The 18,954-nt window shown below is 44.7% G+C and overlaps 1 protein-coding gene and 1 pseudogene across 1 annotated transcript in view; both read right to left on the reverse strand.

Annotated features, from left to right (window-relative positions):
* The window catches only part of LOC124613230 (fringe glycosyltransferase), a 656,670-nt gene that overhangs the window by 362,945 nt on the left and 274,771 nt on the right, over positions 1-18,954 (reverse strand). Inside the window, exon 3 of the mRNA XM_047141908.1 lies at positions 11,553-11,601. Coding sequence (XP_046997864.1) covers positions 11,553-11,601 — 49 coding nt within the window. The remainder of the gene's footprint in view (positions 1-11,552; positions 11,602-18,954) is intronic.
* On the reverse strand, positions 16,246-16,363 carry LOC124559885 (annotated as a pseudogene).

Consider the following 18,954-nt stretch of genomic DNA (forward strand, 5'->3'; position numbering starts at 1 on the left):
AATCACTGACTGTGCTGTGGGAAGTCTGTGGTTGGTTTGCATTGTTGGAGTATATGGTATTGTAGTGTTGGGGCAGTTGGCTGTTAACAGCGCGTAGCGTTGCGCAGTTGGAGGTGAGCCGCCAGCAGTGGTGGATGTGGGGAGAGAGATGGCGGAGTTATGAGAGCGGATTATCTGGACGTGTGTCCTTCAGAGACAGTAAATTTGTAAGACTAGATGCCATGAACTGCTATATATATTATGACTTTTGAACACTATTAAGGTGAATACATTGTTTCTTCTCTATCAAAATCTTTCATTTGCTAACTATCCCTATCAGTAGTTAGTGCCTTCAGTAGTTTGTATCTTTTATGTAGCTGGCAGTAGTGGCGCTCGCTGTATTTCAGTAGTTCGAGTAACGAATATTTTTGTGAAAGGTATAGTTTGATGTTAGTCAGGGCCATTCTTTTGTAGGGATTATTGAAGTCAGATTGCGTTGCGTTAAAAATATTGTGTGACAGAACAGTGTTGATCAGAATAGGTAAAGAGCGAAATGTCTGAGTACGTTCAGTTCTGCTCAGCTGTTTGAAAATCAAATAATGTAAGAGGTTAATCAGCACAGTAATTCATTAATTTTTCTAAGGGGGCGTTTCAATGTCTTCGCATGATACTCGGCCTTTTGCTAGAGTTTATCATCACGTCGAAAAAGAATACGTTTAAAACAGGTTTAATGATACAAAATGGTTCAAATGGCTCTGAGTACTATGGGACTTAACTTCTGAGGTCCTCAGTCCCCTAGAACTTTAACTACTTAAACCTAACCAACCTAAGGATACCACACACATCCATGCCCGAGGCAGGATTCGAACCTGCGACCGTAGCGGTCGCGCGATTCAAGACTGAAGAGCCTAGAACCGCCCCGCCACATCGGCCGGCGTTTAATGATATCTGGATCTCACACTGCTGCAGAATTTCTTAAACAACACTATCCGGTTCCAAGCTAAAACACACTTTTTTAGTGAATCATGCATAAAGTTGCATTTTTATTTACCATATGCTTCTTCGATATTTAGTACGGAAAACTAACACAGTTGAAGATGTGACAGTAGCTATGTTATGGGTATGCCCCGTAGCTAGTTACTTAGCTGACGAAGTAAATCCGCAGTAGAACAAAAAAACTTTACTTCTGATATAGCTCATCTCTAACACAAACATCTAAAAGAATTCTAAGTCTGAACTGTTTTAAAATACATTGATTTACATCCCCATTCTCTTACGGGGAATTAGACTGCGATCAAAACTTGCCAACACTTTCTCTACAAATCAGTGACTGGTTTGAGAGAAACGAATATAAGTGTTAGATTAGTCCTGCGCAATGACGATATGGGGTACGTTCTCGTCAAACCACAGGAAAGTAACACGCGACCCCAAACCGAATACTTCGTATTTTCGCCCGTACACAAAGACACACATTCTACGAATCACTGAGGTTTGTTTCCCTTTTCTTTTACTTTAAGTTATCATTTTCAGTCTTGCGTGTAGCGTGAGAAGGCGGCTTCCTTCTCTCTCTCTCTCTCTCTCTCTCTCTCTCTCTCTCTCTCTCTCTCTCTCTCTCTCTCTCTCTGTGTGTGTGTGTGTGTGTGTGTGTGTGTGTGTGTGTGTGTGTGTGTGTATGTCTCTGTAGGTGCTTCAATCTTCATTTCAACTTTATCTTCACCGCTCGGTAAACTATGCAAAGTTGCCGGGTTTACGGACCCCCAAATTCCGAAAAGCCGGTCACCAACACACTGAAAACGTGAGCAGAACTTCTATGAACGCCAGTTCTTATTTGGAGGTTCCTATAGACCGGTAAGACGAATCCCGCAAGAGATTAATACGGAATAAAAAACTTATCGAGCCCCTCATTGATTACCATTCACTACAGCAGATGGCCAACAGCGAGATGGATCATTTGAAGGTGCTTCAACCTCATTAGATGGGGCATAACACCTAATCAAATGGGGACGTATTTGTGAATATGACAACAGATTTGTTTGTGGCTATTATCATCATATGGAACGTCTCCTGACCTGTTCTAACCATCCCGGTAAATGCATCTTCGCTGAATAATTGTAGGAAAGCAAGAAAGTAATGGTGTTTGTCCTATTTTGGGAGCTCCGGACTTGAAATAATAAAGTAAGTAAAGCTGTCAACGCTTCGTTGTTTGTGGCACAGAGCTTTTCGGAGATACCATTTGACGTTTACGGAGGTCGTCGGACGCAGCTAACACACGCGTGTTATATTGCCAGCGTTGCGTGACGCCCCACGCAGTGGCGGCTGGAGGCCTTCAGCAGCATATGGGCCCAATCAAGAGGGTCGTGTTTGTTTGCGGGGGACCCCTGCAGGCGGAGTGGAACGCCGTGGCTGCTGCGGGGGAGGGAGCTGGTCGCCGCACCTGCCGCCCCTCAGCGCTCTGCCCGCGCTCCAACCTGTCGACTCTGCCGCGTGTCGTGACCTGGCGGCGCTCACGTCTGCTCTCACTTTACCATTATTTACAGCCACTGCCTACGCGTCGCAGAACAATGCTTACGACCCCGCGGGATGAAACCGTTGATGTCTTAGTATCAACGGGTGAGTCTGAGGAGAACACGACACATGTCATAATCAGATTTCCCAGAAACTCTGCGTAGTGGAAGACGAGTCAAAATAAACGAAAAAGTCTCTCGGCTTGTTGTCGTTGTGGTCTTCAGTCTAGACACTGGTTTGACGCAGGTCTCCATGCTACTATATCCTGTGCAAGCTTCTTCATCTTACATTCCACGCTCCGATACGTAGAACACCAGTTTTCTTTCTCCTGACAACGTCTTCCTGAGTAGTCCCCGCCCGGAGATCCGATTGGGGGACTATTTTACCTCCGGAATATTTTACCCAAGAGGACGCCACCATCATTTAATCACACAGTAAAGCTACATGCCCTCGGGAAAAATTACGGCTGTAGTTTCCCCTTGCTGCCCCTCTCCAGGAACCACACGTTTCCCTGGCGTCTCAACAGATACCTCTTCGTTGTGGTTGCACCTATGGTACGGCTATCTGTATCGCTGAGGCACGGAAGCCTCCCTACCAACGGCAAGGTCCATGGCTCCGTGGGCGGGGTAGCTTATCCATACATATTCGATCGTTTCTAAGAAAACGACGGTAAAAGTTTTCGACTAAATTCAGATGCCGTTTGGCCCAAGATGATCTCAGCTGAAATTGAGGCACGGTGGCTACCGACTCGTCCCTTCTCACTTTTGCATTCAGAGTTCGAAACAATTATTGTTTTTATTTATTTTATTTTTATTCATGTACCCGTGTCCGCAGAAGGTTACTACATGGATGTTTCTGATCAAGTGCGATAGTTGCTGTAAAATTGCAACTGGGTTTCAGAGTAAGTGTCACGCATTTATTACATAATATCTTTGTGTGTGTGTGTGTGTGTGTGTGTGTGTGTGTGTGTGTGTGTGTGTGTGTGTGTGTGACATTTTCATGGGTTAAAATATTTTTAAATACTCATGTACCTATATTTCACTCTTATATGACATCCTATATTTTATTCTTAAGTTTATTCTACAGGTTGATTTGGTGCATCCCCTTGGGTGAAACCGTTCATAGAAACATTCGAAACAGGAATTCTGAACACGACGAGCATCGTGGTAATGCAGGTTTGCGACAGTGACGCTTCTTCGGAGTAAAAAGAAACGTCGGTAACACTGCTAAATATTTCACGCTCTGGCAATAATTTCGCGGCAATTTACGCATAACGGCCCAATTTACCGAAAACTAGCGCTTGCAAATGAGTATGAATCAAGATGCACTACAAGAATTTCACTGAAAACATTTTCAAATAATTTTCTCATTCATTGATCGGTTTCTTCTCTTCCTCTTAAAATATATTCACCAGTAGTAGAGGAATAATGACAACGTTATTTCAACATAAATTGGAAAACATGCGTGCAATGATCTTCTACGGGCAGGGGAGTAGATAAATGAAACGCAAACATGAAAATAATATCATGTTTCCAATACTGGACGCAAAAGCGCCAAGCCTCAACGCGTTAGCCTTTCTGCCACTGCTTTAGCTGAACTTTTTTCTCGCTAAAAGGCACATGAAGTACCTCGTAAACGGTATAGTATCTACGGATAAGATGACAAGTATTCGCTTATTTTGACCACTCTTCCACAGAGCGAAGTTTCTGCGAAATCGGGTTATCGCACTCTTGAGTATCTACGGGTGACATTCCCAATGAAGCGCCTGACGCATGTAGCTTGGCGTCTTGCTCGCAGGGCTGTGTACTGCCGATGTATGTTAGCGGTACAGTTCTCCAACTGCGCCTGTAACCATGTCGCCTTACTTGGTTAAAATGATACTGGCTCTACCGAAGAGCCTTGTCGTGCTCTCTTATGCCTATGTCTAACGCAAAAATTTTGTCCAGGAGTACGCAAAATGGAAAATAAGTGAAAAAATATTTCTCAGTTCATGTCATCGAAAACAACTTTTGGTAACCGTCACATACGTTACATAATGGGTGCTCTTGCACTGTCCTGCATCAAATAACTCAACTCTCTTCGTCAGTAGTAAATTTCCATTAAAAAAGAGTTTGATATATTTTCACGTACGTATCATGGTTTGATGTGAAAAAAACCATATCGCCCAGTAACTGGTGCTGCATAAACTGCACACCACAGTCCTGTTGTTATTAATTCCCAATGTAACTTACAATGGTCTTCAAAAATGTAATATCGATTGTGCTGAGAGTTAATGTATTCTGATGCATGGCACCAAGAACAGTGAGGGGAAAAACAAGTATTTCGTTATCAAAAATGTTCAAATGCGTGTGAAATCTTATGGGACTTAAATGCTAAGGTCATCAGTCCCTAAGCTTACACACTACTTATCCTAAATTATCCTGAGGACAAACACACACACACACACACCATTGCCCGAGGGAGGACTCGAACCTCCGCCGGGACCAGCCGCACAGTCCATGACTGCAGCGCCTTAGACCGTCCGGCTAACCCCGCGCGGCTTTTTCGTTATCAACCTCCCCATCATGCACGGACTGCAATAGCCAATTGCGGCACTGACGTAGATCTGAAGCATCGTAATTGGTCAGTCAGTGTGGGGCTTCAGTTTGGGTTTGCACACAGCTAGATCTGTGGGCAGGTGTTAAGCCGTCGTCACACGAACCGGGCATTCGAACGTCAACTTCAGGCGTGCTGAGTTTCTGACGACAGTGTGGAAAAAGCACGCTGGCAAGTCTTACCGAGCCTGCAGAGCAATAACAAGCATGATGTCCTGAACATGCGCTTGGGCGTAGACCAATGAGATGGAAAATCGGCATCTACCTCACATGCTGAATGTGCGTCTTCAATACAGAGTCGGAGACGCCATATTGGTTTTTAGTTGAAGCCCATATTTGGTAGGTTTTGCTTTATAACCTACGTGATATCAATACATCCCGTTTCGAAGCACACGGTAATTGAAGAACCTCGGAAAAACGCGTTGTTATTAATGTTTTAGTAAAATGACGAGGAACGCCACTTTGGTGTTTAAAAAACTTTCGAATTGTAACTTGCGTGTTATGAAAGTATGCTGTTTCAACGCAATGCCACTTCGAAGAGCCATCAAAAACGCATTGTTCTTGGTACGATTTGTTGTAAATAAATTCAGTTAGTGTCATTTCTGTGATTAAAGCCTTCAGCAAGTGGTAACTCGAAAAAACATGGTCATAAACTATGGAAGTTCGATGTTATGTAAATGTAAGCGCGCTCTCCCTCAGGAGTGAATTTGATCGATCGTTTTAATCTGCAGGAGAGCTTACACTACTTGCAGTGACATATTTTGCACTTTTTCGTTTCTAATCTTGTATTTCAGATGTTCTAAAGATTCTCCTAATGAGTATAAACAGTGATCAAGAAAGAATGACATAAAGAAGTGAGAATGACAAAATGTTTATCATCGTACGTGGAAGACTACAGTAAATTTTTTTCGCACTGTTTGTAATGGAATTTTATGGAATTTTTATAGGCTTATGTGATTACTGACTGGACATCGAACTTTCCTTTTAGCCTTGCAAGATGTTCAGGGATACTGAAGTTTTTTTTGTGTACTGTGGACAGAACGACTAGCCTATGGACACTCGAGGAAATGTGCGTTTTAACGGAATTAACGAACGAATTTTACGACCGTCCGTTCCTCGAGCTACCTGTGTGATTTGCGAGCCAGTTGAAGCCGACAACTGGCGCTGGAGCGCATTGAGATCGCGTATACCACGTCGAGACTCACGTGCCGTGTGCAAAAGCCGGCTCGTTTCTGAGCGTTCATCAGCACGGTGGGGATGTGCTCAACACATTCCACAGCGAATGCCAAGGCCCGTGCGACTAATGGCTCTACTGGTACCGATCACAACTGCTAAATGGCGCTAAGATTTCTTGAACTTCTTTCTGATGCCTCTCCTAACTCGTTTACTCTCGGGTAAAACCGACGTACTACCGGACATACTGTTCGAACAAAGGTCCGTACGTCATGCAGAGATTGCAGGCAGCCTTCGGGGGTTATTAGTTTGCGCTCAACGCCGAAGTGACCCCTTGCGTCGTACGTGAAACATCATGCATGCCCGCCCCCCCCCCCCCCCCCTCCCTCAACAAAAACTTGTTATTTTGCACTTCTAACTCGAGATTCACTAAATCCGACAGTTGCACACCACCACCTGAGCCTTCAATGCGTATCACAGAAAGCTTTCGATTTCATACGATTCGTACTACTGCATATAAAGTTTTTTCGGTACTTATGGTAAACATGACGTCGCCGTTAGCGCCAGTTACAGCATCTATTATTTACGAGTTACTTGTAAAAAGCATTTAATAAATTACAATATGATAGACTATTAGATTATTTACATTAAAGAATATTGGAATGTAAGTTACGTATTACTTTACAGCCGTACAAAAATGTTACAGACATTGAAGAAAAAAGATTAATAGCCCTCCTCTGTCAATACTACTGACCCCATCGCTTCAATGGCCTGAATATGAATATACAGGATGTCTAGGAAGGTGTTCTTGATTTCAAAATTACGTATTTTTTGAAACGTGTATCGATAGACTAGTACAACAGAAGATATGTATAAAAGTCTTACAGCTTTCACAATAAACATAAGTTTTGAAAAAATGCAGCTCGTACAGCGCCAGTGCATAACTGAGCTACTACTCTGCAAGCAGTGTTTGGAATCACATCGCGATCTTTTCGAAACGTACACCACGCGCATTACAGAGGTGTCGCAAACAAACTGTGAAATCTGCCATCACATGCTGTAGTGTCTCACGGGAAATGGATTCAGATGCCACACAGATCGCCGATTCAAGTCGCCCTTTGGAATGGTTCCGATATAAAGTGACTTTGTCTGTAGTCCACAAAAAGTAGCCACGAAGAGTCAGATCGAATACGGCGGCTGATCCCTCCTTGCGCCAGTTAACTTGCAATAATCCAACGCATTTCCGGAAGTATTCATCTAGAAAGCGAAACACCTGTTCGGTGTGATGCAGTCAGGCCCTGCCTTGGAAAAACGGAAATTTGTGGTAAGATCTCATGGGATCAAACTGCTGAGGTCATCGGTCCCTAAGCTTACACACTACTCGTACTTAATCTAACTTTAACTTACGCTAAGGACAACGCACACACCCATGCCCGAGGGAGGACTCGAACCACCGACGGGGGGAGCCGCGTGAACCGTGACGAGACGCCCTAGCCCGCGCGGCTACCCCGCGCGCCCTGCCTAGCATGAAACCACTTGGTGCCTAGTCGATCCTCCTGTTTGGCGCCAAACTGTTCCAAAATTGCAAGATAACGTCCAGTGGTGATCATTTCTCGCTTGAAGAAAGGGCCAATAATGTCTCTGCTATATACCGCATCCCGAACAGTAACCTTGGGAGTATACAATGGTTTCGCTTCACCCAAGTAGGGATTTTCAGAATCCCAGAATCGCCAGTTTTGTTTATTCACGAGTATATTCAGGTGGAAGTGTGCTTCGTCTGTGAACCAGATTCAGTTATCATCAAATCCTTCATTACCAATCATTGTATCTGGTTCGCAAAGTCAGGAATCTGTCGCACAGCTCGTATAGACATGAACTGCTGGCTTTGGATTTTGAATGGAAACATGTATAGGTTCTGTCTCAGTATTAACTGCGAGCTGGAACGCTTCAAACCCAGTCACTGCGGCTACTCTTCGGACGAATTTCCTTGGATTTTTAATTCCAGTAACCATGGTGACATTTTCAGGAGTAACTGCAGTCTGACCGGGCGAACATTCCCCCTTGTCTGTCCGCTGTTAGTTGGCGAAGGACTTGGGAATGATATTTGCATAGCCTCCTTTTAGAACATAAAATCGTGTTTGAAACTGCGTCTTGCTGCCGTAGAACTGGTATTCCAGTGCCAGAAGAACACGTTGTTCCGGTACGCCAACCTCCTATCACGTGTTAATGACGGAACTGATAGCTCTGAGCTGTGACGCACTGTTTATAGGCACAGCATATTGCGATTACAGCGCTAACTTTTCCAACTATTTCGGGACTTCTGTAGAACTTCTTTCGAGTATTCTTACAATTTTCACAACAAACATATCGTTTGGTGCACTCGTCTAGTGATCTCACTTTTCGAGATGTTTAATTATGAAATCAGATTCCTCCGTTCGACACATGGGCCGTAGGACAGGGGTTTATTCGGCGAATGTTGCTGTTCAGACATGATAAGTAAGCAGCCACCCCATCTCATCGATAACAGTTTCACAAATTGACTCAGGAAGCCGGATCCCTAGAATAAACATTCTATTCTGTTTTCGTCTCCTATATATGACTCATTCGCCTGTATCTATTGCATCTATTACATCGCCCATCTATTACATCCGAGGTTCAATTAAGGGACTTAATGATCTTCTTGGCCTCAGTTAACTTCTCTTCTTGATATATCCATGAAATTCGGTGACAGTTTCTCTGAGAAACACCAGACAAGTCATTCCGCTACGTCCTTTTCTGGCAAACGTCTGAGCACCATAATTGATTAACATCGGTATACAAGGGCTATTTCTTTGTGCGTTGACATTAGGTGGACATAAACTCTCTAAAATATAGTTGGGCGACTGATTAAAAATAGGAAACTTCTCACTTCTAGCCCTCGCTGCAATTATTTTTATAGCACGTATGATATCTTTAGCTTCTCAGCAACTCATTGTCTATGTGAAAAATACCGAGGAGGAGGAGAACAGTACATTACTTCCAATAAGACTACGTGTAATAAATCATAGTGATTTTCAAACAAAGCATCAAACTGACGAATTCATTTATTTTGCATGACCATTTCGTGGGTTTTGTGATACGCCTCTGATATTTCCTGGTCTTCGTCAGTCACAAGTCTGACTTGTTACGAAGTTCACACGGACTGTCCCATATCTCCTGAAGATTCGTATGGCCTTGCGAAAACAGCGGTGTCATATTGTTTCAAGTTAATATACCGGTATATGAGAAATGGATGCATTATATGTTTATGCTTTAAAGGTGAAAACTGGGTTGACTACCGTCCTATAAGCGTGAAGTCTACAAACTTCACAACAACATGCTTTTGAGAAGCCTGTTTTAGATCAAAATTTATCAAATTCGATAATCTCTTCCAGTGTAATATTAAGTTGCACGTCGCTTTTATGGACTACACCAATTTCCTTCTGTTCCAAATTCATGCCTTTTTAATGGCCCAATGAATACAGAATGACCATTATTCACGAAATTTCTCGGCACAATAGAGCATGAACCAAACATTCTGCCTGCGTAAGACGTGAAGTAAAGGCTCAGCGATCCTAGTTCTCGCAAACTATTCACGTAGTTGCTAAACAAGTTTTAAGAAGCGGACTGAGATGAGAAATGATCTTATGATGCAAAATAAAATTTATTATAGCAAGAGTGGTTGTGAGAGTAACAAATTAATGATAATTTCTAAATAAACAGCGTTAGTAAACTTTAATACCGCGTGTTCAAGAAGTAACTATGCAGTGCCTTGTTGTCGTGTTCCAAGTAATGACTGACATGATTGTCAATTATTAAAACAATGTTTTCCATTGTTTAACATATCTGAACCGTATTTGACCAGGTATTTGTATTTGTTCGCAGGTCCGGTTTGACTGAAGACCAACGTCTTGGGTGACATTGTGATCCAGGTCACCATGCTGATGACTGAACAAAGAGTGTTTCTTGTGGAGCATGTGTTCCGCAATAGACACAAATCTGCCTAAGCAGTAGAAGCTCCATTTGCAGCAAAGTTCCCAGGAGTGAAGGTGCCTAATAGCAATGCTGTACGGAACCTCATCAAGTTTCGAAAGACCAGTCGCTTTCATAATGCTCTAAAGTCAGACAGGCCATCCACATCCGAAAAGAAGGTGGCGGAGGTGCAAGACATGATGCTGCAAAGTCCAAAGAAATCGGTTAGACAACTAGCTCAGCAGGCCCACGTGTCTGTATGTTCCGCTCACAAGATTCTCCGGACGTCACTGTCCATGTATCCGTACAAAATACCGGTCGTGCATGAACAGACACATCGATCTCCCGATGCGTGTGAACTTTTGCAACTGATTTCTGTTCTTCCTGCAGGACAATGATGAGGGAATTCTAGACAACGTTTTTCACGGATGAGGTATGGTTTCATGCTTCCGGTTACGTGAGTAGCCAGAATAGTGGTGTATGGACTACGGAGAATCCGCAAGAACGTAAGGTGTCCCCACTGCATGATCAAAAGGTTGGTGAGTGTGTGTGTGTGTGTGTGTGGGGGGGGGGGGGGGGGACTCGTAAACGCATCATTGGGCCTATCTTCTTTCGGGACACCATAAATGCAGAACGGTACTGCACTTGCATTCTGGAGCCGTTCCTAGGTGAACTGAATGGGGACGAAATTGAGAATGGGTCTGAGCACTATGGGACTTAACTTCTGAGGTCATCAGTCCCCTAGAACTTAGAACTACGTAAACTTAACTAACCTAAGGACATCACACACATCCATGCCCGAGGCAGGATTCGAACCTGCGACCGTAGCGGTCGCGCGGTTCCAGACTGTAGCGCCTAGAACCGCTCGGCCACAATTGAGAATGCCTGCTTCCAACATGATGGGACGACTGCACATACCGCCCACAAGGCGATGAACTTTTTAAAGGAGATCTTCGGTGAGCGCATCATCTCTCGAGGACTCAGGCCTCCGCGTTTACCCGAGTGGATCCATCGGATTACTTTCTATGGGGTTCGTTGAAGGGAAAGGCTTATGAAGGCAATCCACACACCATACAAGAACATGCTGCACTGACGTCACATTCGGAAAATCACTCTCAATGTTCTGCACGTCTTAAAGAACATGCAGAAAAGTGGCAACTGTGTCTTCAAGTTCAAGGGGAACACTTCCAAAATCTCTTGTAACTTGCATGACTTTAATACAGCAAGTTATGAATTGCATAGTTACTTATTGAACACTCTGTATTACTAATTCATTTATGCTGACAAAGACTGAGAATGTCTTATACTTACTAGTCTTCAGCTGAAACTCTGGATCGTCCGTGTCCGTGAAGAACCACGTCTGCAACAGAAGAACAAGACCATCGTTAATTCTTTCTTAAACAGAAGAGGAGGAGGAGGAGGAGGAGGAGAAGGAGGAGGAGGGTGAGCGAGCTAGAGAGAGAGAGAGAGAGAGAGAGAGAGAGAGAGAGGAAGGGAAGTAGAGAACAAACGAGGGAGTTATTAACGAAGATGAGAGGAAATTGTGATTGTAGACGGAAGAAGAGAATTGTGGGACGAGGACGTGCCCGCAGGGATGTGTGGCTGGGCCACGGTGACAATAACTTGCAGACACGTACCTAATTGGGACAGGCGATGACACGGCGCTTTAGGGGAACGGGGGGGACACGCGTTCTGTGGGGACAACGGGCGGGGACCGAGAGGGTCTGGCCGTGCGTGCCCTCGCAAGAAGCAGCAGCCAATTACGGGTCAGCTCCTGTCTGCCCAGAGCGACACACACACACACACACACACAGGGAATTACATGGGCGCCATCTTCGCTCAGAAAAATGAACTGGACAGAAAGCGCATCGCTGGAAACTCCAAAGTCACGCGAACAGTAATCCTTCACAAACAAGAGCGCCTCGTCAGCGAAAACACGTCCTGTTATTCTTTTCTCGGAACCTCGTGCTCGTAATAGAGGGATTACGTTCGCTGCACGACAGTCGTCAGGAGGTACATGGACGATGCCGACGACAAAAAGAAAGAGGCGTAGTCTTCACGAAGTTTCGTGCTCCGAAGAGTTATACAGGTTCTAATTTCAAAATTTTAGAAGAAAATTATGCACAAACCCAATTTTCGACTGGTGTTAATGCAAAGCCAACGGCATCTCTGAAAAACTTCTGCGCAGAGAACCACTCCACAACGTAATTTATAGTTGTCGACGGGAAATTCGAAACTTTTAAGAACATCAACTGAAGATGGAAACATTTTTAAAAACCACCGCGTCGACAACAGCTTCTAGATGAATGCTTATTTCATAATAAAACTTTGTTGAAAGTGACTAATAACAATCTTCGTAGACTCTGCTTTCAAGAGTTTTTAGGGTAGTGTTGGAACAGTTGAGCATGCGCTGTCTATGAAATTTTTGGTTTCTTAGTAAGTGCAAATAGTTCTACGCGCTAACTCAGTGTTTGTAAATGAAAGATTTCTGAAGTACGTTCTTATAGAGTAATGCTTGTGTGTACGCACTAGTGAAGGTATAAAAAAAAAATCTGCGCTGCGAAGTAGTAAGGGGAGTCGATTACCACGATCCTGAATAGTCAGACGTTTGCGGGTATCTTGTCTGCGCGGTAACCACATACTGTTGTGCTCTGCCGAGTCCCTCTGATCGTACACTAATCAAAAGCAAAGCGATTTTTTAACGTAATATGGCCGGCCGGAATGGCCGAGCGGTTCTAGGCGCTACAGTCTGCGACCGCCACGGTCGCAGGTTCGAATCCTGCCTCGGGCATGGATGTGTGTGATGTCCTTAGGTTAGTTAGGTTTAAGTAGTTCTAAGTTCTAGGGGACTGATGACCTCAGAAGTTAAGTCCCATAGTGCTCAGAGCCATTTGAGCCGTTTAACGTAATATGGATGGGTGGAAAACAAAATAGGCGCAATTTCGTTCATAATAGAGAACGGGCCTGCTCACGATGGATGGAGCCAACGAATGTGGAACAGCGACAGTTAAGACAGGCTTCTGTTATCAACAGGAGAGCTGGTGGATACTTTACCACTGGCGAATGCAAACTTCTGACACTGTAATTGTTGCCGACTTGTTTTTTGTCAATATTTGTAAGGCTTGGTCGTTCTTATATGAAGGGTTCATAAGCAAATACTATTAAAATTACTTCTCTGGTTTTATGGAACTGTTAATAGCGATTTAACTATTTCGACGTAACTGATCTCTGGTCCTTTGCAGTGCACACACGATGTGCGAATGTTTCTTTCAAGCTAACTGTTATCCAGTGGGAAAGAATCAGTACATTTCTGCGCATAAAAACTTCCTTTTAACCATACACAGTGAGACGTTGATTCGAACGATTTTTTCCTTTGGTTTGTGATTTCTACATGGTGATAGTTTTGAGGAAGATCTAACTTAGTTGATGAAGACAGCGGTGAATAATACAGGATTACATTTCATAACAAAAACTGCTAGCACAGAAATGTGAACTACGTCCCTTTTATTTCCCGTAAATTCAACTAAATACCTAGGTATTACAATTAAGAACAACTTAAATTGGAAAGAACACACAGAAAATGTTGTGGGGAAGGCTAACCAAAGGCTGCGTTTTATTGTCAGGACACTTAGAAAATGTAACAGACCGACTAAGGAGTCTGGCTACACTACGCTAGTCTGTCCTCTTTTAGAATACTGCTGCGCGGTGTGGGATCCTTACCAGGTAGGACTGACGGAGTACATCGAAAAAGTTCAGAGGAAGGCAGCACGTTTTGTATTGTCGCGAAATATGGGAGAGAGTGTCACAGAAATGATAAAGGATTTGGACTGGAAATCATTAAAAGAAAGGCGTTTTTCGTTACGACGGAATCTTCTTACGAAATTCCATTCACCAACTTTCTCCTCCGAATGTGAAAATATTTTGTTGACACCGATCTATATTGGGAGAAACTATCACCACGATAAAATAAGGGAAATCGGAGTTCGTACGGAAAGATATAGGTGTTCATTCTTTCCGCGCGCTATACGAGATTGGAACAATAGGGAATTGTGAAGGTGGTTCGATGAACCCTCTGCTAGGCACTTAAATGTGATTTGCAGAGTATCCATGTAGATGTAGATTTTATTTATTTTTTAATGTAAGTCATGAACGCGTTTGCTAATGAAAGACAGAAAGGCAACGTTATCGCTAGCTGAGTATTAACGGCACAGTCAGTCTCCCACAAAATCAATTTTAGGAGAAAGAACTTCCCAAGCGCCATTTTATATGAAAAATCTAATAAAATTTATGGAACGAGTATTGACGCAGGCATGAAAACGCAAAACGCGCAGTTTATGGACGAGCCACGGATAGTTTTTAGTTCCTGAATAAACTGGGTCTTATTACCCGCTAGATACTGTGATACCAACTGTATGTATGCAAAGGCGTTTCGTGCATTAACAATTATAGCTGCTTCATTAATAGAGCCTGCCGCCAAGGTACTCAAGGTACTCGGTTCAAATACTTGTGCTGAATCAGCGCGTCGCAGCACTGGTGAAGGATAATGCACCGGTCGGGGGACGGAGCAGCTCGATACCATCCGTCGGCGGAGCTACCACGGCGTGCAGCATTCCTCTGGACGGCCGACTGCGCGCAGCAGCAGGCCGTAATGGCCTGTGGTGGTTGTAGCCCGCTGTATACGGCAGTGCTGGGCCATTAGGAACACCTGCGCGGAATAGGGTTACTGGATATGGCGCGCGCTATCGGTACCGGCGGATCGCCGAACATAAATCTGTATCAGCAATCTTCGCGATGTCATCTCTGTAACTAACGCACTACAGTTTCCTAATAGCGTTGACATTTTCTTATTAGAGTATTTGTTCTCCCTTCGTACTTGGAATGTTCTACAAGATTCTAACCGTGTGATTAACTAAAGTAATTATTGCCGGCAGTAAACACTGCGTGCCAAGGCTGCCTTCACCATTACTTTAAACTCTATCGGCTTATGATGTGAATGAATATACGCTTATTTCTTGTTAGTTGTGGAAAGGCAAGCAGTAAGCAGTGTAATATGAAACAACGAGTACATTTTTCCAACTTTACTCCCCCCCCCCCCCCCCCAAGCGAGCTGTCTAATTTCAACCTAGTGAATGAAATAATCGTGTGGCACTGATGGCCGGGAGTTCCAACCTGGGCAAGTTTGACCACCGAGTTGCCAATCTCTTCAGCTGACGACACGATGAACAACTTAAGTGTCGGTGGTGATGAAGACCGCACAACACACAGTCCCCGAGAGGAGAAAATCTGCGACCCAGCCGGGAATCTAACTCGGCCTGTTGTATAGCATTCAGATACGCTAAGTTAAGGGGGGGGGGGGGGGGGGAGGAGGGCTTAGTTTAACAGCTCGTTACATTTTTAGCCGTCCCGCGCCAGTGCGGATATGACAATACGTGTCAGGGTACTGTCTAATGGTGATCTTACATGCTCAGTTACAATACTTCGCGTACAGTTAACTTCTGCAAAACCCGCGACGCCATGTGTCCTGCCCTGAGTAACTAGAGATGTGGTTGGAGATACAGTTATCTACAAACTGTTAATGAACATTCGTTGTAAATGACGTGTCTTATTACTTGCTTCTCTGGCAGCGGCCTGTTCAGGAAGTAGTCATCTGCGTATGCCGTATTCATTCTCATGTGTCATAAACATACAGCCCAGAAACCATCTTTTCCCTTCGAGGTAACAGGCAGCACTATGAAATTCCTTACAGAGTTTATTAATGGTTCTGTCCACAGTTGCAGTATTCATGAAGGAACTAGTATGCGAATCATTCCGTCTCCAGGCCACAAGTGGCCCATCGGGACCATCCAACCGCCGTGTCATCCTTAACTGAGGATGCGGAGAGGAGGGGCGTGTGGTCAGCACACCGCTCTCCCGGTCGTTATGATGGTTTTCTTTGACCGGAGCCGCTACTATTCGGTCGAGTAGCTCCTCAATTGGCATCATGAGGCTGTGCACCCCCGAAAAATGGCAACAGCGCATGACGGCCCGGATGGTCACCCATCCAAGTGCCGGCCACGCCCGACAGCGCTTAACTTCGATGATCTGACGAGAACCGGTGTATCCACTGCGGCAAGGCCGTTGCCAACTAGTTGCGAACCTTATAGGTTAATTTTCACGAGTGGCCTACTGAGGTTTCACAGAAAGTGCCAGATCTTAATAAGCCACAATCGCACATACACGTTACCAAGTCAACATCGATGTGTGGATTGTTGTATTCATCCTGCAAACACTTATAAAGCATGTGTTGCCACTCCGCTGTTTATTGTTAACATCAGACACTGTCAGTGAAGCGTCAGTCGGGCAGGCTTGAAAATGACCCTTTAAGGTTCAATCAAAACTGGTCTCCTAATTAAATACCGCAACCGTTGACAGAACCATTAATAAACGCTTTAAGGAATTTAAATAAAGGTGCTGTTCCTGTCAAAGGAATGTTGAACACAGTTTTGCAATTGCTGCTACTCAATTCGGCACTCTGTCATTCCGTACTATGATGAAAGATTTTCAGCAGTATTCTCAGTAAATCTTCACTGATGAGCCGAAACATCGAGACCACCAGCCGCAATTCTGCGTGTCATGGAATAGAGATGGCGGTTATGGTTTAAATGGCTCTGAGCACTATGGGACTTAACATCTGAGGTCATCAGTCCCCTAGAACTCAGAACTACCTAAACCTAACTAACCTAAGGACATCACACACATCCATGCCCGAGGCAGGATTAGAACCTGCGACTGCAGCAGCGCGGTTCCGGACTGAAGCGCCTAGAACCGCTCGGCCACAGCAGCACATGACGCGGACAGTTATCCTGTTGCAATCGCTGCCGGCGAACACGAAGCACGAAGGGATGCAGGCGGCGCAGTCCAACACCGTGACCACACAACCACGACACAACGGTCATTTGTGTTGCACAGATCAAATTTGAACCGTTCACTGTTTCTGTTTATCTTCATTTTTCCACAGTTCAGTACCCGTTCTTCCTGTTTTCATGCTTGATCTGTGTTCAGTTTTTGACGGGCTATCCAACGGGCTAACTCCTCGCTAAATCTGAGGGGGTGTGATGGGCAGTTTTCCTTGTAAGTATATGTCGTCGCATTAAAGTCCGGTGACGAAGCCGTCGTTCCGAGGCTACAGCGCTTCGCCGCGCATTATGGTAGGGCAGCGGCGTTACGGGCAGGTAGTAGCGGGGAGGACGCGTCGCAGCCAGGATAGGCGCGGCGTGCTGCCAGCTGTGGAGGCCGTTCCCCTCGGCGCGCGGCCAACGCGTGGCGACGAGAAGGCGGTCGAGGACGCGACGGCCGCCGCTGGCCGCCCGCCACGACCTTGGGCCGCGACGCTGCGCCCGCCGCACTCGCTTGCACTCTCGAGCGCCCTGCGCCACTTATCTACATCTACATCTACATCGATACTCTGCAAATCACATTCAAGAGCCTGGCACAGGGTTCATCGATCCACCTTCATAATTCCAGAATGAGAGTTTCATTCTGCGGCGGAGTGTGCGCTGATATCAAACTTCCTGGCGGATCAAAAATGTGTGCCGGACCGAGACTCGAACTCGGGACCTTTGCCTTCCGCGCGAATGGCAAAGGTCCCGAGTTCGAGTCTCGGTCCGGCTCACAGTTTTAATCTGCCAGGAAGTTTCACCTTCATAATTCTCTATTATTCCAATCTCGTATAGCGCGTGGAAAGAATGAACACCTATATCTTTCTGCACGAACTCTGATTTCCCTTATTTTATCGTGCTGACCTTTCCGCTCTATGTAGGTCGGTGTCAACAAAATATTTTCGCATTCGGAGGAGAAGGTTGGTGATTGGAATTCCGTGAGAAGATTTCGTCGCAACGAAAAACGCCTTTCTTTTAATGATTTCCAGCCCAAAGCCTGTATCATTTCTGTGACACTCTCTCCCATATTTCGCGATAATACAAAATGTGCTGCCTTTCTTTGAACTTTTTCGATGTACTCCGTCAGTCCTACCTGGCAAGGATCCCACACCGCGCAGCAGTATTCTAAAAGAGGACGTACACTCGTAGGTAATTTCCTTAGTAGGTCCGTTACATTTTCTAACTGTCCTGCCAATAAAACGCTGTCTTTGGTTAGCCTTCCCCACAACATTTTCTGTGTGTTCCTTCCCATTTGTGTTCTTCGTAATTGTAATACCTTGGTATTTAGTTCAATTTACGGCCTTTAGATTAGACTGATTTATCGTGAAGCCGAAGTTTAACGGATTGCTTTTAGCACTCCTGGGGATGACCTCACACCTTTCGTTACTTAGGGTCAGCTGCCAATTTTCGCACCATTCACATGTTTTCTAAATCTTTTTGCAATTTGTTTTGATCTTGTGATGACTTTATTAGTCGATAAACGACAGCGTCATCTGCGGACAACCGAAAACGGCTGCTCAGATTGTCTCCAAAATGGTTTATATAGATAAGGAACAGCAAAGGGCCTATAACATTACCTCGGGGAACGCCAGAAATCACTTCTGTTTTACTCTATGACTTTCCGTCAGTTACTACGAACTGTGACCTCTCTGACAGGAAATCGCAAATCCAGTCACATAACAGACGATATTCCATAAGCACGCAATTTCACTACGAGCCGCTTGAGTGGTACAGTGTCAAAAGCCTTCCGGAAATCCAGAAATACGGAATCGATCTGAAATCCCTTGTCTGTGACG

Source organism: Schistocerca americana, chromosome 1, assembly GCF_021461395.2.
Source record: "Schistocerca americana isolate TAMUIC-IGC-003095 chromosome 1, iqSchAmer2.1, whole genome shotgun sequence".
Taxonomy (NCBI): Eukaryota; Metazoa; Arthropoda; class Insecta; order Orthoptera; family Acrididae; genus Schistocerca; species Schistocerca americana.